General features: G+C 43.0%; 1 protein-coding gene across 5 annotated transcripts in view; it reads right to left on the minus strand.

Annotated features, from left to right (window-relative positions):
* The window catches only part of FAM135B (family with sequence similarity 135 member B), a 367,515-nt gene that overhangs the window by 112,535 nt on the left and 231,261 nt on the right, over nt 1-23,719 (minus strand). For all 5 annotated transcript variants that reach the window (XM_016959901.4, XM_063817398.1, XM_063817401.1 and 2 more), the window contains 3 exons: nt 22,210-22,349; nt 13,198-13,268; nt 7,341-7,514 (listed from right to left, as the gene is read on the minus strand). In XM_016959901.4, coding sequence (XP_016815390.1) covers nt 7,341-7,514; nt 13,198-13,268; nt 22,210-22,349 — 385 coding nt within the window. The remainder of the gene's footprint in view (nt 1-7,340; nt 7,515-13,197; nt 13,269-22,209; nt 22,350-23,719) is intronic.

Genomic DNA, 23,719 nt, shown 5'->3' on the forward strand with positions numbered 1-23,719 from the left:
AAGCATAAAACATCTTCCTCCATGATCTGCATGAGAGTCTAATATGATGTCAAAGACTGTCCTAAGCCAGAAAGCACTCGCTGTGTCAACGCTAATTGGGAAGACCATAACCTGCTCAGCTCACAAATGTGCAGTTCCTGCCCAGCTCTGCAATCCAAAGATTAATGGACATATTGTGATGGCAATGATCAATTTCAGGATCAAAGGAGATTAGGAAAAGATGTGTGATTATTCAAATTTATCATATTTGAGTTTATGATCATCTTCCTCTATCTTTACCTGTTTGATTTTCATCAATTGATATACCAGTAATGTTTACTTATACTCATATTCTTTTTTAGATCTCTTCTGTTTAATTTCTTTTCTAATGGATGTTTTGTCATATTGTGGATACTATATTCTAGGCATGTTTTAGTCCCTCAGTAAAATTTAAAGTCTCTGATGGCAAAGAGGGTCTTGACAATAAATAGCCCCAGGTGACATCATCTTCATCATCTTCACTATGGGTGCTCAAGAAACATTTGTGGAAGGGCTTAATCCAAGAGATCCAGGTTCCTGCTTAAAATATTGACAGGAAAATAAATTTAGCATTATATTTATGTTTAATTCATTTATTCAAATGTTTATTAGGCCCATACCATATGCCACGCAGTGGGTTAGGTGCTATGATGATAAGATGATTGAGGCACAGCCTTCACCTTAAAGACATTTGTCTAAAGAGCAAAGGAAACCAATAGATGTAATACAATGAAGGAAAACTCAGGCCAGTGTGTGCAGGAGAGCAATTTATGATGCAAACGAGGTGAAAATAATGTGTCCAGAGATGATCCTCAGAGTATGGTCAAGCAGTGAGGGGGCAATAAATCCAGCCTCTCAGGGTTCAACTCCCTAAAGGCTGTGTGACCTGAGGCAAGTTTTTAATCTCCCTAACTCTGTTTCTCCCTGTCAGAAGGTTTGATACCAGCACCCTAGCCATTTGGTGGTTGTTGGGGTCCCATGGGATAAGCCAGAGGCAGCTTCCAGTACAGTGTCTGGCAAGCAGCAAGGCTTCCATCAATGCTAGGAGCTATCTGTTGCTAATACCACACATATAATAAAATAGAATCATTGTTCTGATTTGTTTTGAATTGCAAGTTGAAGCAACTCTCTAATTTAGCTATAAGATCGATAGAAGGAACATTCCAGAAGAAAAGTATAAAGTGTCTATGTGAATACTCCTGGCACATTCACTGGACAGACTGCAAATTAATAACTAAAATAATTTGTTATTTACTTAAGGGTGGTCTTAATTAGCTTTTCTGGTGGATCTGAATCCCTCAAGTGAAATCCAATCATATCCATTTGGGTGTTAAAAATTGGATTCTTTGCTTCAGCTTGTTTTAGTGAAGGCTAAGGGGTTTTGGAGGTTAAATGTTAATTTCACACCTGTTTCACGATAATTGTATTTAATTGATGCTACGAAAAACTGCTTTTCTGGAAAAGCTAGTGCTTGCCCTATTTGACAGGTATTTCCCACAAACTTAAAGGGTTCCCTTTGTTTCCAGCTGCTGTGATCCAACTGATAGAAGTTCTTCCTGCAAAATCCAGAGGACAGAAGACAATTCTATTTTTACCCCCAACCCTTAAGAAGTCTAGCCCTTACTGTGAATTTCTGTCTGTGTTTCACTCCAGCAAGGTTGCTGCGGACAAACTTGCAAAAGACTCTTTCTGTCGGAAGGTTAAACATTTTACTAAGATTTCTAAGATTCCCAAATTCTCATTAGAATAGTATCAGGGACCCCATTATAAAATGGGAGTGAAGCCTGCTAATATGGTTTCACTGTGTCCCCACCCAAATCTCATCTTGAATTGTAGTTTTTGTAATACCTACATGTTGTGGGAGGGACCCAGTGAGAGGTAATTGAATCATGGGGGTGGTTACCTCCATGCTGTTCTCCTGCTAGTGAGTGAGTTCTCATGAGATCTGATGGTTTTATAAGGGGTTTTCCCCCATTTGCTCAGCACTTCTCCTTGCTGCCACCATGTGAAGAAGGACATGTTTGCCTCCCCTTCCACCATGATTGTAAGTTTCCTGAGGCCACCTCTGCCCTGCAGAACTGTGAATCAATTAAACCTCTTTTCTTTATTAATTACCCAATCTTGGGTATTTCTTCACAGCAGCATAAGAATGGACTAATACAGTAAACTGGTAACACAGAGAGTGGGGTGCTGCTATAAGGACACCCAAAAATGTGGGAGTGACTTTAGAACTGAGTAACAGGCAGAGGTTGGAACAGTTTGAAGGGCTCAGAGGAAGATAGGAAAATGTGAGAAAGTTTGGAATTTCCTAGAAACTTGGAGGGCTCAGAAGACAGGAAGATGTGGTAAACTTTGGAACTTCCTAGAGACGTGTCGAATGGTTTTAACCAAATTGCTGACAGTGATATGGGCAACGAAGTCCAGGCTGAGGTGTCTCAGATGGAGATGAGGAACTTCTTGGGAACTGGAACAAAGATGATTCTTGCTATGCTTTAGCAAAGACAACATTTTGCCCCTTCCCTAGAGATCTGTGGAATTTTGAACTTGAGAGAGATGATTTAGGGTATCTGGTGGAAGAAATTTCTAAGCAGCAAAGCTTTCAAGAGGGAGCAGAGCACAAAAGTTTGGTAAATTTGCAGCCTGATGATGCAATAGAAAAGAAAAACCCATTTTCTGGAAAGAAACTCAAGCCTGCTGCAGAAATTTGCATAAGTAATGAGGGACCCAATGTTAATCACCAAGGAAATGGGGAAAATGTCTCCAGGGCATGTCAGAGACCTTCATGGAAGCCCCTCCCATCACAGGCCCAGAGGCCCAGGAAGAAAGAATGGTTTTGAGGGCCTGGGACCAGGGCCCTCTTGCTGTGCACAGCCTAGGGACTTAGTGCCCTGTGTTCCAGCTGCTCCAGTTATGGCTAAAAGGGGCCAAGGTATAGCTCAGCCCATGGCTTCAGAGGGTGCAAGCCTCAAGCCTTGGCAGCCTCCACTTGATGTTGAGACTGCAGGTGCACAGAAGTCAAGAATTGAGGTTTGGGAATCTCCACCTAGATTTCAGAGGCTATATGGAAACTCCTAGATGTCCAGGCAGAAGTTTGCTGCAGGAGCAGACCCCTCATGGAGAATCTCGGCTAGGGCAGTGCAGAAGGGAAATATAGGGTCAGAACCCCCACACAGAGTCCCCACTGGGACACTGCCTAATGGAGCTATGAGAAGAGGGCCACCATCCCCCAGACTCCAGAATGGTAGATCCACCAATAGCTTGCACCATGCACCTGGAAAAGCCACACTCAACATCAGCCCATGAAAGCAGCCAGTAGAGGGGACTGTACCCTCCAAAGTCAAGGGGCACAGCTACCCAAGGCCATGGGAGCCCACCTCTTGCATCAGCATGACCTGGATGTGAGACATGGAGTCAAAGGGGATTATTTCAGAGCTTTAAGATTTAATTACTGCCTTATTAGATTTTGGACTTGCATGGGGCCTGTAGCCCCTTTGTTTTGGCCAACTTCTCCCATTTGGAACAGCTGTATTTACCCAATGCCTGTACCCCCAATGTATCTAGGAAATAACTAACTTGCTTTTTATTTTGCAGGCTCATAGGCAGAAGGGACTTGCCTTGTCTCAGATGAAACTTTGGACTTGGACTTTTGGGTTAATGCTGGAATGAATTAAGACTTTGGGGGACTGTTGGAAAGGCATGATTGTGTTTTGAAACGCAAGGACATGAGATTTGGGAAGGATTGGGGTGGAATGATATGGTTTGGCTATGTCTCTACCCAAAGCTCATCTTGAATTGTAGTTCTCATAATCCTCACATGTGGTGGGAGGGATCTGGTGGGAGGTAACTCAATCAAGAGGGCAGTTACCTCCATGCTGTTCTTGTGATAGTGAGTGAGTGCTCACAAGATCTGATGGTTTTATAAGGGCCTTTTATCCTTTTGCTCAGCACTTCTCTTTGATGCTGCCATGTGAAGAAGGACGTGTTTACTTCCACTTCCACCATGACTGTATGTTTCCTGAGGCCTCCCCAGCCCTGTGGAACTGTGAGTCAGTTAAACCTCTTTCCTTTATACATTGCCCACTGTCAGTTATTTCTTCATAGCAGAGTGAGAACAGACTAATACACCTGCTCTCTGCCCTTTCGGTTGGCATAAACACTTTGCATCACCAAACCGGCCTCCAATCTGATGTAACTTCCAGTCTAACCAACTCAAAGCTGCTGGAGTCTTTACAAAACATAGATCTTACCAGGTAACTCTACTGCTCAAAACCTTCAGTGCCTCCTTTTTATACAATAAACAAATTCTCAATTCCTTAATGTGTCATTAATTACTGTATTAAACTATAACTCCAATTTACCATCCCAAATTCACTTTTCACTGTCACAGTCTCTTATCCTCTGGATGTAGCACAAAGGCTGTTTCTTCTAGAAAGATTTCTCTCATGTCCCTGAAGTAGAATTGCTTCTTTCCCATGCTAACAATTACATACCATGCACTAAATGCTTATTATGTGCTAGACATGAGGCCTAGGTGAGGGCTTGGAATATGGGAGGTGCTAAATAAAAATCGACTGAATGAATGGCCAAAGGTTTTACATGTGCTGTCTCATTTAATCATTCTAAAAGCTTTCTGGTATGTACCGAAACTGAAACTCACATGCTCAAGCTAACGGAGTTAACACGCAGGGGGCTCAGATTTGCAACATGGGTTTATCTAATCCTAAAAACCATCCCTTTAATTCCTACCCTACACTGGGTTCCCACATCCCTTGCTTAACAGGTATTGCTCAGAATTACAGTTTGGTCTATATGTGTTTCTGCCACACTCTGAGACTTTAATGATGCCAGACTTGATTTATCTCAGAGCTTCCAGACATGGCCTCTCTAGAAGTGGCTAAAGCTTAGTGACACCCACCTTGAAGCAAGCATGTTTTCACCACATGCAGCACTATATACCTCACCCCATTGCACCTCCTCATCATCCCTGTCGGGTTAGTATCACATCTCATTTTTTAAAAATTTCGGCTGGGTGCAGTGGCTCACACCTATAATCCTAGTACTTTGGGAGGCTGAGGTGGGTGGATTGCTTGACCTCAGGAATTTGAGACCAGTATGAGCAACTTGGTGAAACCCGGTCTCTACAAAAAATACAAAAATTAGCCAAGCATGACGGCTCCTGCCTGTAGTCCCAGCTACTTGGGTAGCTGAGGCAGGAGGATCACTTGAGCCCAGTTGGCAGAGGTTGCAGTGAGCTGAATTTGCATCACTGCACTCTAGCCTGGGTGACAGACAGAGTGAGATGCTGTCTCAAAAAAAAATAAAACAATAAAAGTAAAATAAAATAAATGAAAATTCCTTTGACTCATTCATTGACTTATATGTTGAAACAGATGCTAGAAAAGTTAGGTGACTTATCCAAGGATCCCCAAAAAGTAAGTGGTAGGGCTAGATGATAAGATGGTCTTGACTCCAGCCGATGAACAATTTGATCCTAGGGCCCCAGAATCCGCTGCAGGAAGCTCTGCCTTTCCTACCCCAGGCTGTCTGTCACCTTCTCTTGCCTCATCTTCAGCAGTGACAGCCTGCTAATCCCAGGACCTGACCTCACTAGCCTCACCTCGCAGAGGGCAGACAGATCATGCCCTTAACTCTGTGTTGAGGATGTGATTTGCCAAGCCTTGGAGTGCATTAGCAGCTAGGGAATATCCTGTGGGAATATTCTTCACAGGATGATAGTACTCTCTGTTGCTTTCTGGATTCTATGTCTCCTGTCACTTCCCAAGGTCAGGTCTGCTGTCCTTTGTTTCTATAACTGTGAATCTTGTAACATTTTCTACCAAACTCTACCACAACAGCATTTACCATATTATAATTTCATATATGCGAATGGGCCCACTTCACTGGACTGTGAACTCACTGAGGGAAAGATCTATTCCAAAGTATTTTTATATTCCGTAGTAGAATGTACTGCATATTCACTTACACTTTCCCTAGAGCACAGCAGGCCCCCAGTAAATACCCACTGAATAAAAGAATAATGGAGCCAGGAAAGGAACCAGCAGATGGGCGTGGTCACTGGATCACACCTCCAGGGGCAGCAGCTCCTGGTCACGTGGCATGGGTCAGATTGGGTAACTAATTTCCTACTCTCTGACCCCAGCAGAGAACAGGGGCTTCAGGACAAGAACAGCAAACGTAGTGAAAATTCTAGTCTCCTGTACATGCACTTAAACTGTCAGCACTGAGAAGCCATTCAGAAAAGGGAAATCAGGAAAGATCCCTTTTGGAAACACCATGCTGCAACATTCTATGCATAAACATTGCACACATGGAACTTTTGCCCATGTGCATGTGTAATGTTTTGAAATTATTTCATGCACCTATCTGGTCATGCTGGGAGTAGATATGAAGACAGGTGAGCATGGTACAATATGCTAGATGCTGTCAGTTCTGTCCCTCTACTTGGGGCATTCATAGAACCTCAGTGCTTCACATGATCTGGAACATGTTCTGGGAAAATTCACTGAAGGGAAGAATCAAACCATATGAATGGGCTGGGTGTGGTGGCTCACGCCTGTAATCCAAGCACTTTGAGAAGCCAAGGAGGGTGGATCACCTGAGGTCAGGAGTTTGAGACCAGCCTGGCCAACATGGTGAAACCCCGTCTCTACTAAAAATACAAAAATTAGCTGGGCATGGTGGTGGGTGCCTGTAATCCCAGCCACTCGGGAGGCTGAGGTAGGAGAATTGCTTAAACCCAGGAACCAGAGGTTGCAGCAAGCCGAGGTGGTGCCATTGTACTCCAGCCTGGGCAACAAGAGCAAGACTCCATCTCATATAAGTAAATAAACAAATAAACAAATGAATGAACCTTCTACATTTGAACAAATAACAACTTGGGGAAGAAAAAGAAAACTAAGCCCCTAACATGTGCCTGGTACGATCTTCATTTGAGATTCACTAAAATCTTACGTAGATGGGACACACATTAGTGTTCCTGTCATAGAGGATTATGTGGCTCAAGAACATTAGATGACTTCTCAAAGAAGGCACAGTTAGAAAAATGTGAAGCCAGACTCCAAGTCTTCCTGGTGTAAGCCGTAGTTTGCAGGTTTTCGACTTCCGGATTCCACACCAGTCTCCCTTGGGGACCTCCTCCTTCCTCTCTCGCATGCTCCTCAGTGAGGCCCAAAGCTTAAACCTGCAGCCTTAGAGAAACTCCCTTGCGTGTGCTGATCTCTCCTGGAAAACTCCCTGCCCCTCTACCACACCTGCAATGGAAGGTGGCTCCCACATATCAGGGCTGCCTCTGAACTTCATACCTGATCAATGGCTGCTGCAGAGCCACCAGGGCAGCATGGACGGTCACCGAGATCACAGACAGGTGGAAATAGTCGAACATGACCGGGACCTGGTGGTGCAGACCATTCCGGGGGTGGAAGTGCAGGCCAAGTGTTCGGCTGCTGACCATCGGTGCCCCAGCCACATCCCTCAACCTAGAAGGCAAGCATGTGAGCTCACGTGAGAAATGGTGGGTTGCCCCTGCTGTCCTCCTAGCATGTCTGTATTAAGCCTCTCCATGGGCCAAGCACCATGCATACATCATCTCGTTCAATCCTGCAAATGCTCTGCCTGGTAGAAATCATTTTTCCCACCATTGGCAGATGAGAAAACCATGCCTCACAGGTATCACTAGATATCACACAGCTGCTACACAACAGATCTGGTGACATGCTCCACTGTCACGGACGTCAAGTTCATGTGTCAGTGATGGATAAGAAGCCCAGACTAGCTTTTAAAGACTCTTCAACATTGAAGCCTCCTACTTTTTCCACTTCTTTATTTCCCCCACAGATGCCCAGATGTCCAGTGCTCTCCTCATAACGCTGCACTGACTGTGTGAGCCTGTGTTTTCTAACAGATTCCTACCTCTTAAGGGACTACGACTAATGCGTCTTTATAGTCCCAATACCTAGCCTAGTATCTGGCAGGTTTTGAGAATATAAATACGAATTAAAATGAACAACTGACTGACTGAACGAACAAAAGAATGAATGACTCCCAAAGCACAATGCTTAAATAGTCTGACTAGTTTCATCAAGGATTCCCCAATGTCTGCTCCAATATTTTGTAACTGACATGTATCTGAGTCTAAGAGATTAAACCAACTGGCACACGACCCAACAGCATCTTTGGTGATTAAAAGAAGATTGGTTGTTGCCTAAATACAACCTGGGGCCATGTTCGCCCCCAGGAGGACCCAGTGCTAATCTCAAATCCTGAGAACCAGTCATTTGGGCTGGGCAAATTTCTCTGAAGCAGACCACAAGGGACACCTGGAAGGAGCATCTTTCATGAGAAGAGCAGAGAGGAAATGCTTGTCCTCCATCCATAGATAAGGAAATGAAGCACAGAAAGGGCGAGATGAAGGGAGCAGTCTCTTAAGACCCAACACCATAGGCTTTGCTTCCTTGAAACCCTTGTTCCTCATGTGCAAACAAAGGCCAAGTGAAAGAGCCAGCTAAATTTTTAGAGCTCAGGGTGACTCCATAGATTGAATATGAATAATGGTCCCCTGGTACCAGAAAGAAACCTGTCGGGGAGAGGGTGAAGGGTCTAGGCCATGAATCTCAGCAAGGTGTTAACATTTACATTCTTTTTAATTCAGGCTACAATTTGTTGAGAGCTTATTATGAACTGAACATGGTACTTTCCCCTTTACTCTGTATGGCAATCACAGGAGGTATTTATTGGCATTATTCTGTTTGTAGAAAAGGAAGTAAAGCCAACAAGAGTTAATCAAAGCCATAAGGCAAAAATGTAATCTTGGACCAGGTCTTCCTGATTCACAGTTGTTTCTGAGTTACTGCTCACTATTGCTTTGAATCCAGTCAGACACAGGTTCCTAAGAATCACAGATATATCCCTAGGGCTTGAACAACAGGAGGTTAAATACATGTCAGTGTAGCAAAGATGGCAAAAATGTTAACAAGAATTTAAGCCACATTAGTAAGAGTAAAGAATTAAGAATGGAGAGGTGGTAGCTCTCCTGTGCTCTGAAATAGATGTATCCAAAATGGAGCTAAAACTTAGGTCCTGGTGGTGGTGCAGGGAGGTCTCTAAGCTCTGAAATGATGGTGATAAACTTGACTGCACTGATAGGAGAGTGTCTGGGTTCTTATAAGGGAAATAAAGCAAACAAAAAAATTAAACAAACAAAAAACACACACAGAAAGAGCCCTAGTATTTAACCTGGAGATGATATAAACAAGGTTTCTGTTTTAGTTTTTGGAGATAGAGTCTCACTCTGTCACCCAGGCTGCCAGGCTGGAGTGCAGTGGCATAATCTCGGCTCACTGCAACCTCTGCCTCCTGGGTTCAAGCAATTGTCCCACCTCACCCTCCCCAAGTAGCTGGGATTACAAGTGTGCACCACCACGCCCAGCTAATTTTTGTATTTTTTAGTAGAGATGAGGTTTCACCATGTTGGGCAGGCTGGTCTCGAATTCCTAACCTCAAGTGATCCTCCTGCCTTGGCCTCCCAAAGGGCTGGGATTACAGGTGCGAGCCACCGTGCCTGGCCAAGAAGGCTTCTTTTCTAAACTGCCATCCAGACTTGGGATTTGTCTGGGTGGTCACAAGAAATAAAACTGAAGTCTACTGAGGGCAGATGCACAGGGATGAATTGTTCCTTGAAATAAAGAAGAATTTCCCGATCAGCAGAACTATTCAGGGCAGAATGGGCCATGACGTGAAGGAGTGAGCTCCCCGTCCCTGTGCAAACAGGTTCTGATGGGTCTTTGCAGAGTAACAAGTACAAATATGAGGTTAGGATAAAGCAGGGTTTCCTCACCTCATAACATTGACTTTGGGGACTGAATCACGCTTTCCTGTGGTGGGAGGGGGCACTGCTGATTTGTGCACTCTACGATGTGAAGCAGCATCTCTGGCCTTTACTCACTAGATGGCAATATCTAAGTGTGACAATCCTGTCTGCTTCACACCATCCCTGGGACTTGTTCTAAGGCCCTAGAAGAGGTTGCCCTTCTTTCTGATCTATAAAGTCAGAAGTGAAGCCCCGCCCTTATTGTGCTCACATCTCCCCTCAAGCATCCTCCCGAGCTGTGACAACCAAACATGTCTCTGGGCATGGCCACATGTCTCCAGGGGTCAGAATCCTCCTGCCTGCATTGAGAGCCGCCAGACAAGACAAATTTCACAAGCTCTTCCGTCCCTCATATGAGAGGCTCTGCTTCTCCATTTTGTTCCCACCCAGACTTACCTGATGCTAAAGAGGCCAGATGATTTGGTCATGTTTCAGAGCCTAATGTCCACCCCAGGATATGCCACAGATGCCTTGTCATCCTTAAACTCAATTTATGAAAATTAAAAAATGTGGCATTTTCAATCTTTCCCAGCCTCTGGCTTCCTGTTCCTCTTAGCTAATCTTATAGTTCATGAAATCCCTTGCTCTGATTATTATTAAGTGCTCAGGAGAGGAAGCAACACATTGAAGCCTGGCCTCACTTCCAACTAGGAAGCCATAAAGAGGAAGAAGACATTTATTCATCAGATTGCGTACTTGGCCTATTACATATATTGTCTCTCTTAATCATCAGACAGACCTATGAGGTATGTATTCTATAATGATATCTATTTTGTAACTGAAACTACTGAGATTTATGAAAGTGTGGGGACTTCTCCAATGTTTTATAGTTGTTGAGTTTTACACACTTTGAATAAACCAATCTCCTGTATAAAGGCTCTCCATTAACTACTGTTTTGTTGAACAGAAGGTCTCATGTACTGTATACACTGTGACTTATCACATGGAGGGCAGGTTGGAGGCTGATTTCTAGGCTGAGCTTGGAGTTAGCAGCAGGGTTCTGTGATGAATTGGAAATGTCTACCATAAAGCTATGAATGAATGTCTTGGAAGGAAGTGGAACAGAGTGATAGGGCGGGGTGGGTTAATGGAGGCGTTAATGACAGAAACCCCAGATGGTTAGGGGAAAATAGGAGTACAATAAAGTCAGGGCTTTACTTCTGAGTTTATAGCTTGGGAAGAAGGCCAGCCTCTTTTAGGGCTTCTGAGTTCAGTATGGTGCTAGAACAAGTCCTGGCAATGGGATGAAGCAGGTAGGATTCCTCAAGTCTCTACACTATCCTGCTAAGGAGAAAGCAGATGTAATGAGAAAAGCAGGTAGCCAGAGGACTGGGTTCCAGATAGAGACAAAAGTGAGGCATCTGTGAAGTTGAACCCAGACTGTGGCACGAACAAGGTAGATACTCCTGCCAGCCCAGGTACCAGGCAAGACATCAGCGGATGCCCCTTCTCAATTCCCATACATGATCAAGTCCCTGACACTTCAGTAGACATCCATCTTTGGTTCAAATCCCTTTGGACTCAGCTCCCCATGTTATGAACAGTCCCATAATGGATTAGACAGATTTCAGAGACAGGACAGTTCTTGAGAAGGGGAAGAAGTTCTGAGAAGAAATCTGACCTTTTTTTTTTTTTTTTTTTTTTTTTTTTTGAGACACAGTCTTGCTCTGTCACCCAGGCTGGAGTGCAGTGGTACAATCAGGACACACTGTAACCTTGAACTCCTGGGCTCAAGCAATCTTTCCACCTCAGCCTGCCAAAGTGCTGGGATAACAGGCATGAGCCATTGCCCCTGGCCAAGTCTGAACTTTGAAGGGATAAAGGGAACAGTTCTGCCAGCATTGGCTCATCAGCTTCCCAATTCCCCATTCTCCAAAGGAAAAGGGGAAACATTTATTGGAGAGGTTACAGAAACCAGAAGTGAGAATTGACTTTAATTTGCAGACAGTGGTCAGTGTGTGCTGAGATTCTGCTAACAGAGAAAGAAGGAGATTTCCTCCCTTTGCCTAAGCCAAGGGAGGAGGTCTTCCAGGGAGATCGCCCTGTCTCCCCTAGAACAGTGGGAATGCAGTTCCTGGTGCTCAACTCATTCTGCAAAGGCCATCAGGAGAGAAGCTGAGGGTGGCTGGATTGGTCTAAACAGGAACGAGCAGGCTTGGCAGAGGAGGTTCTGCACATATGTGGAATGAGGGTTAAAGTGTCCGTGTCCATTTCCCATGGGCCAGATGTGTGTGCTTTGGAAAAGTATCCACCCCCAAAGAGCTAACTGCAAGGAATGAGTCACCCAGCCTCTTGTGAGGCATCACTACATCAGATAACTGCAGGGATGGGGCTGGGTGACTGTCTTCTGGCCAGGGGGTACCTAAGAAGTCTCTTTCTAAGGAATTCACAAGAACATCCTAAGGGCAGTTCAGCGTTTACCATATGACAATCGTACTTACAAATGAACCCCTGCCCTTTCCTCCACTGTTTCTCTCCTTACTGTGCCTGACCCTGCAAAGCCTGCAAACTGCAGTGGGAAAGAAAGGGGGGATATGAAGCCCCCTACCATGCCCTGTTCCTACACTGGGAGTTTTCTACCCTAGGAAAGCCTGGATCTGGAGGTGAGGTAGAGAAAGGAGGCAACAGAAAGAAGTTATACAACGGATGAGGTTTCGAGTTCTGGTATTATACTTCACTGGACTTTTCATACCTAAAAAAGGATGACTTACTTATTAACTGAAATATCCCAGCTTAGTTGGCCTGACAGCTCAGCCCAGGGTAGGAAGAAGAGGCCACAGAACAAGCTAAAAGAAAGCAGTTCCAAGAAAGAAGAAAGTTGCCTCCTGCATTTAATGAGCAGGTTATAGATAAATGGAGTTTCAAGTTTCACAGTTGAAACATAATAGCAGATATGTCGCACAAAGATGTAGAATCCTGGAAGAATCTCCTTTGACTCAGAAGGGGATTTGCCATTTGTAGCCTCATAGGGTCATTAATCTAAAACCCCCAATTACTATCACATTGTAAGATGTGTGAAGGTGTCAGACATGAGAAAGTGCCAGTTAGTAAAGCCAACAAGTTATGAGATTTCTGTGTATGCATTTGAGCTGCCTGCCTAAAATGTATGTGGTTTGAAATGACCACACAAACTTTCTTAGCCCACACCCCTGAGTCAGGGACATTGCAGCTTATCAGGAGATGCTGATCTGAGAGACGTTCTGAGGTTCAAGGCTATGAGGCTATCCCAAGAGTGGGGAAGCGGGGAGGAGAGCACTGTGCTACTACAATTCAATAATTTCCATGACACTCACTGCTGTTCACTGTCCGTAAAGTGCAGATCCACCTTGAGTTGAAAATCTACTTCACTCAGTGCGTCTTCCATCTGCAAAAGAAACAAAGTCCAAGGGATTTCAGGAGTCAAATCTTGTCCAAATGAAATACTTAGCTGGTCTACTTCCCAAAGTAGAGAAACACTATCTTGTCCAAAAATCAATGTCATTTATGCTGAAAGCAGAATTTCCATGCATGTTTCATGGAGTTCTGGGTGAACAGGATATCTGAGAGTATTACACAAAAAGAAAAATAGAAGGGATTTATATACCCAGTTTGGGAGAAGTCAGTTTGCAAAAAAAATGCTAAACAAGTTTCCTTTTTGCAGGGCTTTTGAGAATCTCATTTGGATTTGATCTAGAATCCCATCTGGGGCAAGAGTAAAGTGTTCTGTAGCACCTGCTCTGGGAAGGATGGAGCAGTGAACTCGCAGTGAAATCCCACTTCGCTAGCAATGGGATTAAGTCAGAGCAATGTCATCTCTAACCCTCAGGCATCCTCTCAGGGCAGGCACCATTGCCCACGTGTCCAGAGGAGGAAGCTCATGTTTGGGAAAGTAGTCACTTCTTCAGGCGTCTCAGCTTCATAAGAAAGCAGCTTCTTCATTTTTGTCTTGAAATCCATTGTATTTAACCATTGTCACTTTAAGACACTGGCATTTTATGTCCTACTCATGGCTGCTTTTGTCCTTTGCTTTAAGAAAAAAAACATACTTTTTAAACACAGGAATCTTTATTCTTCGTGTCAGTTTCTCATATACACCTGGAAGATGGTACCCCTAGTTCTCTTTTTCTCACATCACCCCCAACTCAAGGGGGCATTACTTGCTAAATACCAGATCTCGCCACCACCTCTACTCAGAGGTCAACCCAGCGTCAGTTCTGCACACCTGTGATAGGACTTGGTCTCCTCCTCATTCACAGGCAGGATGGAGCCCTTTTCATCCGTAACCACAAAGCCCATGTCTTGTCTATCTTGGTATTTAACGGTGCCTATTACAATTTTGGAGGCGGTGTTATAACCTGGAAGCCTGTGAGCCAAGTATTGTCTGCTGATGTGTCTTGTTTAGACCCCATAGTATTTTTGAAAATGTTTTGAACAAATTGCAAACATTTACAATTCAGGCAATTTCATATTTGTATTACGGGTTTTCAGCTTCTACAAAAAAAAAAAACCAAAAAATAAAACAAAACAAAACAAAACCAAACCCTGGACTTGGGAGTGCTGGGCTGGCATTTAGAAACTCATTTGGAAACTGTTCAGATCAGGTAATTGCTGTCCCGTCTACCACCATTCACAGTATTCACTGACATGCATTTGGCCTGCAGCTAAAAGCCCCTGGCTATTTTCTTGTGTAGTGTCCCCAGTAATCCTTGTATGATTAAGAGAGAGACTAGTTTTAATTCATTCTTGATCCCTTGCTCCAGAAATAGTGTCTGCTGCATAGAAAGTATCAATGCATCTTTGAGGAATAAATAAAGCTCTTTCCCAATCCCCACCTTTTTTGTTTTTTGTTTCTTTGCAAGAATCTCCTCATCTTCCTGGGATGGAAATCTCTTAACCAAGGATCTCTTTGGAAACGTCTTCCTGGTTAAGTATAATTCATGGAGAGACATACAGATGGAATTTATCTTTAGGTCTCCAGGGTTTAAAATTTGTTATTTAAAAAAAGTATTTAAAAGTTAACATTTTGCTGAATCCAAGTGCTATAAATAACTCCCTTTCCTAGCTTTGTTTTGCATAATCATGAATCTAGCTTCAAATACACAAGGAAAGCATTGCAGCCTCTTGTTACCAGGAAGGGAGACTGGCAAAGTAAGCTTCCCAACTACCTTCTGAGCACGCATTTGCCTGGGTAATGAAAATTCAAAGTAAACTCCAGTTTAAACTTGCTGCAATTTCCTTAGGAACTGGGAGAGAAATCATTCTCCTGGATAAGCTGTGGCTAAATTGAGCTGGGCTATGACTTTACAATGCTTTAATGAATCTTATTTGCAAGATATTCCAGAATGAAGTCACTGCTTTTTCTAAACATTTATTTCATGGTTGGTTGTTGACTTCCTACCCCTCCCTTCAAAAAGACACACACACACACACATACACACACACACACACACCATACGCACAATGATTTTCCTTTATTCTGCCTTATCTCAATTAGAGTCATCATCTCCTTTCAAGGGTCATTTTCTCACGACCAGGAAGCAGTTTTGCAAACTAGTAGAAATAATGTAAGAAGCTAGCATTTACAGAAGAGTTATTATTTGGCAGGTAATAAACTATCATTATACATATACTATTTTATTTAATGTGGATAAAACTATGAGTTAGGAAAGACTGTCCTGTATTTACACATGAGGAAACTGAGGCTCCCTGTGGTAAAGGCATTTTCCCAAACTCAGCTAGTGAGAGTCCCACATCCCAGATGCTGTCAAGGGCTCCATTTCTTTGGCCTTCTCCCATGGTCACGTGTGTGTTCTAGATTGGACGTTCTCTCACTGCTTGGTTTCAACTCATAATGGTGACTCTCTTGTTTTCTCCTCCATTCTTAACTACCATCTTGAGCTTTGTCACAGCCTGATGGCTAAGAGGGCAGCTTCTGAAATCCAGATACATGTGTACAACTCTTAGTTCTATCATTTCATATCTATGAGACCTGGGGCCAATCAACCTCTCTGTTGTTTTCTCATCCATAAAATGGGAGTAAAATAATTACACCTGCTCGCAAAGGATTGTTATCGTGTGAACTAAAATTTAAAAATGTACACAAAGGGCTTTGTTCACAATTGAACTGACAATTCTCAACAAAGGTTAGCTATTATTATTGCTGTCATTTTCAACCATGGGGGCTGGCCGCATGAGGGTCCCATTCCGCTATCAGCCTCACATAGTGCCCATCCTGCACACTTGTCACAAACACAGACTTTGTGTTCGGACGGCCCAGGTTCAAACCCTGGCTCTACAACTTCCGGGTGGTATGACTTTAGATAAACGCCTTCTCTAAGTCACTGTATCCTCATCTGTAAAACAGGAGTAGTAAAACACCTCATCATGTTGTTGCAATAATTCAATGAGGTATTCCAGACAAAAAAATCAGCACAGCGCCTGCCATACAGCACATACCTTATAGGTATAAGATGCTATTTGTTGGAGTTCAATCAGGCTGGTGGGAAAAATATTAAAGATAGTTATAGTAATAGTCAAAAACTCTCTTGGAAGGCCTGAGAGTTTGCGTAGCTTCAGATTGCTTGGCTGAAGGCAGCCAGGGTCTCTTTGCAGGATCCAGAAAGATTAGGGTGCAAGTACAAAGGAACGTGGGAAGTTTATCTTACTAACCTGTTTACTTATATGGGCTTAAGACTAACCTTTGGCCTACTAGGGATACTTTACTGCCTCCTACTCAGGGGTCAGCAGAAGTTTATTACCCACAAACTGTGTTTGCTTTAGGCCTGAGAACCTGGCCTTTAATCTTTACCCTCTAGTGGTGTTTACTCATAACTTTCGTTAATTAGTCTTACTGAATAAATATGAGCCTCACTAACTGACCAGGGCTGAGTCGCAACTGTTTACAGAACTCAGCTTGGAGCCTGTAAGCCGCTGGGCCCCTCAGCTGGACTGGCAGAGCAGAATATCTGTGTGTCAGTGTATGTTTATCCATCCATCGCCGAATCACGGGCTTGCAGGAACAGATCCCCCACAGCTAGTGCCCCCGCAAAAGGGGCACTGCCTCTGCTGTTAGTGCTAAGATCCTTGTGACTGTTCTTATAACTCATCCTGAACTCCTTTCACTCCCCAGTAGAAGCTTTTCTTCTCCCAACTACCCTGGACTATCAGTAACTCCAAGCCCATTTCATGCCCAAATCTTAGAGTCAACTTCCATTTATCATTCCTCTCTACATGATGCCTGCCAATGCTCAACCTGAACCCAGTCCTAAGGGCTGCACTTGGTGGCCAGGCAGCTCACCCTTTCCATTCACACAGTTTCCATTCACAGTTATGACCTCTGCCATGATGCTCACCAAGACACCATGCACTATAGCAGCAACTGCCTGTAGCCCTTGGTCTCCTGGGCCCCACTTTCTATATTATTGCCAGACTGACCTTTCTAAATGCCAGGTCTCCTCCTTCTGTCCTGAAGGAGACTCCTACCTTTAAAAAGGAAAAATATGACCTTTGGCAGAGTCTCTGTGGCTCTCCGTGCTGTGTCCTCAGCCTTCCTCTCTAGCTTTGTGTCCCTGCCAGTTTCTAGCCCCTTAGCAACAATGCTTTCTTTCCCAAATCTGCCTTCCACTTTACTGCTTTTTATGGGCCTTGCTGTCTTCTGTCTCAGGAGCTCTTAACAACTGGTTACTGTGGAAATCGTGCCCATTTTTCTACTTATCAAAAAACTCTGAATCAACTCAGCCCCCTTTCTGCTTCCAGCAAAAAAAAAAAAAAAAAAAAAAGAAAGAAAAAGAAAAAAACAAGCCCACCTCTGTCTGAATCACCAGGTCTGGCCTGGGCTCACGAATCTGCATTTTGTATGAGTACTGCCAGGGGACTGTGATGCCGGTGCACCAAGGAATCACACTTTGGAAAATGCTTTTCCTTTTTAAGCCTAGGAAAATGCAATCTTGCTCATAAAATGTGTTTCATATGGTAATCTTTTCCTCTTCTTCCTCAGAGTGGCAAGCATTTTGTTGTTAATAATTGTATCTTCTTCTTTGCTTTGCCTGCTAGGAGCTTAGCACTAAATATATGGGTCACCACTATCAAATATCCAGAGGGTGTTTGTGCATTTTGGTCCAATACATTTACCCCAGCCTTTATTTTCCTGTATGTATTTTTCCTCCACTCTGCCCCATTCCATTGCTAACTTTTCTTTTTACTATTCTATGCATTTTGTAAGCCTTCCCAAATCTTCTGTGGGATTACACGGAGTATATAAATAAAATACACACACTACCTCCAGACTCAGTCTTTGCAACTGTTATTATAACATCTCCTCGTACACCTTGTGATTAGTTCTGTCCATGATCATCTCTTGTACTTATCTGTGACTTCACTGCACAACTGAATCTTTTTCATGTCTGAATTTCTTATAGCACATGGAATCATGTGTTTGATGAATAGGCATTTCATAAATGTCTGTTGTTCACAATGATGTCTATGTGCATCCGTGAACATAATTTCTGGCCAACTGGCTATAAGCAGTGTTTTGGTTGTCATAAGCAGACTGATACTAACTGGAAATGCATCCATTCCAAATATACAGTGTTTACAGACATATCCAATTAACTTTTATTATCCCTGATTTGTATATAACAATTAGCTGTGACATTGTTTGCTGCCATATGGATTACCCCCAACACAATAATAATTTATTAGCTTACAGAGAAAATAAATTTGATAGGAAGAAGAAAACAATATGTAATGTGAAATAGACTCCCCATTCAACTTGAGAACTAAGGCTGGCTACAACCTCACATGACCTAAGGTTGAGGGTTGGGAAGGTCAAACTTGAAGGCTTTAAATTGTCAGGGACAAGAACAATTCTCTGACGGAATTAAGATGGAGCAATGGCCAGGATACCTGAATAATGCCCAAACCCAGCCTCCATCACTGGTTTGTCATTAGCACTCTGCCAGGGTAGCTCTTTGAGATCAATGTCCCAGGGGCAAAGGCCCATGGGAAAAAATGGAGCATTGTTTTCTTATTGGGATTTGGGGAAGTGGACCTTGAGCTTGCAGTCTGTTTAACTGGGAGTTTATTACCACTCTAGGCAACCTAACGGTATTGTTTCCTAAACTAAAGGTATTAACTTGAGTCCAGGAAGGAATTAGAGGATACACTCAAAATGAGGACTCCAGGTACAGTTTATCAAAGGGATGATTTACAAAGTGTGTGGAAGATTTAGAAAAAGCAACTAACGGCTGGGCGTGGTGGCTCACACCTGTAATCCCAGCACTTTGGGAGGCTGAGGCGGGTGGATCGCGAGGTCAGGAGTTCAAGACCAGCCTGGCCAACATAGTGAAACCTTGTCTCTACTAAAAATACAAAAAAAATTAGCCGGGCATGGTGGCGGGCCGCTGTAATCCCAGCTACTCAGGAGGCTGAGACAGGAGAATCACTTGAACCCAAGAGGCAGAGGTTGCAGTGAGCTGAGATCATGCCACTGCACCCCAGCCTGAGCGACAGTGGGAGACTCTGTCTCAGGAAAAAAAAAAAAAAAAAAGCAACTAACAATGGCTGAGTTCTCAAGGTTAGTAACTACGGGACTTTCTTATCATCCTAGGCCTGAAGAGTCAAGAAGAGACAGTGGTTATCAGAACTGGAGAGAAAGCTACATGGAGTGTGTCTCCATGACTGGAGCTGGGGCCTTTGGAAGAAGGACACAGCAAGTGGTATGCTGGTAAGGTTTAACAACTGGCTCTCTGAAGAAAAATTAAAATAAAAAAAACCAAAACACTGATTTGTAGCATTGGCAGTTTCTCCGGTGTAAATGTTTTCATCAAGCTATGAATGTGAAGTCGCTAAATAAGGAGTTGGAAAGAGGTCTGTACCCATGGCTATCAAAAGCTGATATAAGCAGGCTCCAGCACACAGCCGGACACAGCCAACCCTCCAGGACCCTGCAGGGAAGGAGCCTGGGGAGTGAACAGTCTGGGCCCATTCTCCTCGTAGTCACTTGCAGAAGCTCTCATAGGCTGAACTCAATGGAAACCAAAAGGTAAAGACACGACTGAGCAGTTCTTGCAGCCAGTCTCTTGGGGCACACAGCAGGTGGGACAGCAGAGAGGGGAAAATGGCCAAGTAGTCAAAAGCTAGCCAGCATGGCTAATAGGAGTTTCATTTGTTCTTTTAAATTTTGATTTCAGATCAAGTATTTGCAGTCACTGTGATGGCATAAGGGAGACAGGGTCAGGTTAACTGAAGGCTCCAATGAGTGAGGTGTGTGTTCCTTGAGGTATTGAAGCAGGCAACTCTGGTCTGGACAGGATACAGAGAGCCAAGGGCCATCAAACAGGGCGCATGGTGGATGCTCATCCCTGTTTGGAAAGAATAGCTTGCAAAGGGCCTAAAAAGAAGGGATTACAAGTTAAATTCATTCATTCAACAACTAAGTCATTCACTCCATGTTGGGTATCCACAATGTAGTCCTATGGCTACTAGGGCACTCAGGATACAAAGAGAGATCCAGTCCTGTGGAGCTTGCAGACTGGGAGAGGGATGACAAAATTCTAAAATAAAAATTGTGCCATTGCACCCTTCTAATAAAATCAGTGGATTTCTATTGCCCAAGAATAAGCCCTAAATTCCCTATCATGGCCCATAATGCTGGGCCTCCCTGCTCCATCTTCATCTCCTGCTCCTTTCCCCTCCCTCTCTGTGCAAGTCACCTCAGCCTTAGTGCTTTTCCTGAAACACCCCAACGTCATTCCCACCTCAGGCTCTTTGTCCTTACTGTGCTCTCCTCCAGAGCCGACATCTCCCTGAGCTCATGGTATGCCTGAATCTTCCTCTGCAGGTGGGTCTCAGTTCTGCATTGGCTTCTCTGGGAGGCCTCTTCTGTCTGTCACTTGTTCTCCAGGGAATAATCATCTTGGGTGAAGGTTGTGTTGAAGGTTGTGCTGAGTTCTTGACATTCTCACTATCTGAGTATCTGTCATGAGGCAACAGCCAGTCTTGCACAGCAGGACCGTCATGAGATCTCTTCCACTTTTGGTACAGTTGTAGCTTCACGGGGCCTCCAGTGAGGGTGCAAACTCCTATACTCTTATCTCCCTCATGAGTGTGTCTCAGAGACTAGGGAGCTGAGTATGTAGCAGTGAGAAGGCTCAGTAATAGAATATGCATGATTGATTTATTTAATTACATTGTGATATATTGATCTAATATTAGAAAACAAGCCCAAAATGCCAGAGATATTTCATGTTCACTATTTTATATCCAGCACATAGTAGGTGCTTAGTGAGTTCTCAATAAATTTTTGAAAGAATAGATAGGTTAATGAATAAAGAATGAGTGACAGCTTTTCAATTTTAGCCACAAAGAGGAATCTGGTCACTACCTAGATAACAAAAGATGTGGACAAAAAGCCAAGAAGCCTGAGAGGAGAAAGATAATAGATGCCCAGTAGGAGTTGTTGTGCACACCACATGAGGAATGCAAGTAGGGGGGCTCTAATTAGATCTTCCTAAAATAGGAATACTCTTTCATATAATTCTCGATATATTCTAGCAGAAAAAAATCAGCTCGAATGTGGCAACAGGTACACTTCAGTGAGGCTGGGGCAGGCAGATCAAAAGTTTGAGCTTCAGATATTCCTTTGAAATGTGTTAATCTGGTGAATAGGAAATTTTCAATCGAGTTTCCAACTAATAAAGCGAGCTCCCCAAGGCCTCTGGGCTTGCAATGATGCTGTTTCCCCTTGTTCGATGCCCTTCCTCTTTCTTTCTCTGGTGAATTCAGCATGTGCATCTGAAGCCAGCTCTGTTGTGTAAGCCTTGATGAACCCAGCTTTGTCATCTCCACAGAGATCATTTCTCACATCACCTACCAAAGTGTTTGCTTATATATCTGTTTTCCTGCAAAATTATCAACCCTTTCAAGGTAGAGTTCCTGCTGCCTTCTCTGGTTCTGTCCCTTACCCAAGGGTCCCACATAGAGCCCTGCAAAAAACAGTTACTCAAAACCACCTGCTGCTTGACTCATTGACAGAGGGCCTGAACAGATGCGCAACTGGGCAAATGAGGAGGGAAGAAGAGACCCAGTAAATGAGTCAATGGAGACTGTTTGCACTTGAGACTACAAGGAACAAGCAAATATATGAATAAAAAAATGAGTAAAACAACGAATACATAAATAAGTGCATGAGTGCACTAAAAGCACTAATCTCTGTCAGATTTCAGAGTAAACCCATACCTTCTTCTTTCACCATTTACCTAGCAATGAGAGAGAACAGCCATGATAGGGAACAGCTACTTGCGGCCGGTGGTAGATTCATGACTTACCCTTTCACCACCCAAGAGCAAATGAACTCGGAAGACCACAGCATCATTTATGGGTACCTCTTCATTCCGGTATAAGATCTGAAAGATCCGGCTGTGCACGGTGCTGTCATGGACACAGGCTGAATGCAGGCTGCTGCTCTCTGCAAAACAAGAATCAGTAGGAACCCATGAACTCCAATACTGTCCTGTACCTGCAGCCCTGTCAGGTGTCTTTCCTGCTCAAGGAGGCTAATGGCCCCAAGCTGCCTTCCAATTTCCAAAGCTTAAAATCACAGTTAATGAGACTGCACCATATGAATATTTCTGTTCACTGAGTTGGGCTGGTAACTCAGAAAAACCTTGTTCCATCCCTTACAAGTGATAAAATCTTGGCTAAGTCACTCATGCCATGGGCAGTGCTCCTGGGCTGCTATGCAGTGCCTGCTCAACTTCACACCTGTTCACCTGTCCCCTTCTCTGTGAAGCATTCCATAAACCTCCTCTCCCAGAAACAATGAGGAGAAGAACGGGGAGTAAAAGACAGAAAACACCCTTCCTTCTACAAGGACTTCCTAGTGCCCATAGAGTCTCTCCCTTCTCAAAGGTGCTGCTTGCACATCATGCGTGTCATGAGAACACTCTGTCTTGAGTTTTAGGAAAATGTGCTAATCCTATTATGCTGTATATCAAGTTTTAAAGGAATTGGTTTAGCTCTGTATCCTCCAATGCATTCTAGATATACTATATCCCTAAACAGTACTTCAAAGTTAAGTTATATTTCAAGAAGGCAAATCTACGCAATGCTTCCACTGTCCAGGGTTATTTGGGGGAACAAATGGGTGAACTCCTCCAAATTACTTAACACATAAACTATACAGTTGGAGATACGTGTAAAAAAAATATATATGTGTGTATATATATGTATATATATGTATATATGTATATGTATATATGTGTGTATATATGTATATATGTATATGTATATATGTATATATGTGTGTATATATGTATATGTATATATGTATATATGTGTGTATATATGTATATATGTATATGTATATATGTGTGTATATATGTATATATGTGTGTATATATACGTATATATGTATATGTATATATGTATATATGTGTGTATATATGTATATATGTGTATATATGTATATGTGTGTATATATACGTATATATGTATATGTATATATGTATATATGTGTGTATATATGTATATGTATGTATATGTATATATGTATATGTGTGTATATATGTATATGTATATATGTATATATGTGTGTATATATGTATATATGTATATGTATATATGTATATGTGTATATATGTATGTGTATATATGTATGTGTATATATGTATATATGTGTATATGTGTATATGTATATGTATATATGTATATATGTGTGTATATATGTATCTATGTATATGTATATATGTATATGTGTGTATATATGTATATGTATGTATATGTATATATGTATATATGTGTGTATATATGTATATATGTATATGTATATATGTATAT

This window comes from Pan troglodytes, chromosome 7 (assembly GCF_028858775.2).
Source record: "Pan troglodytes isolate AG18354 chromosome 7, NHGRI_mPanTro3-v2.0_pri, whole genome shotgun sequence".
Lineage (NCBI taxonomy): Eukaryota > Metazoa > Chordata > Mammalia > Primates > Hominidae > Pan > Pan troglodytes.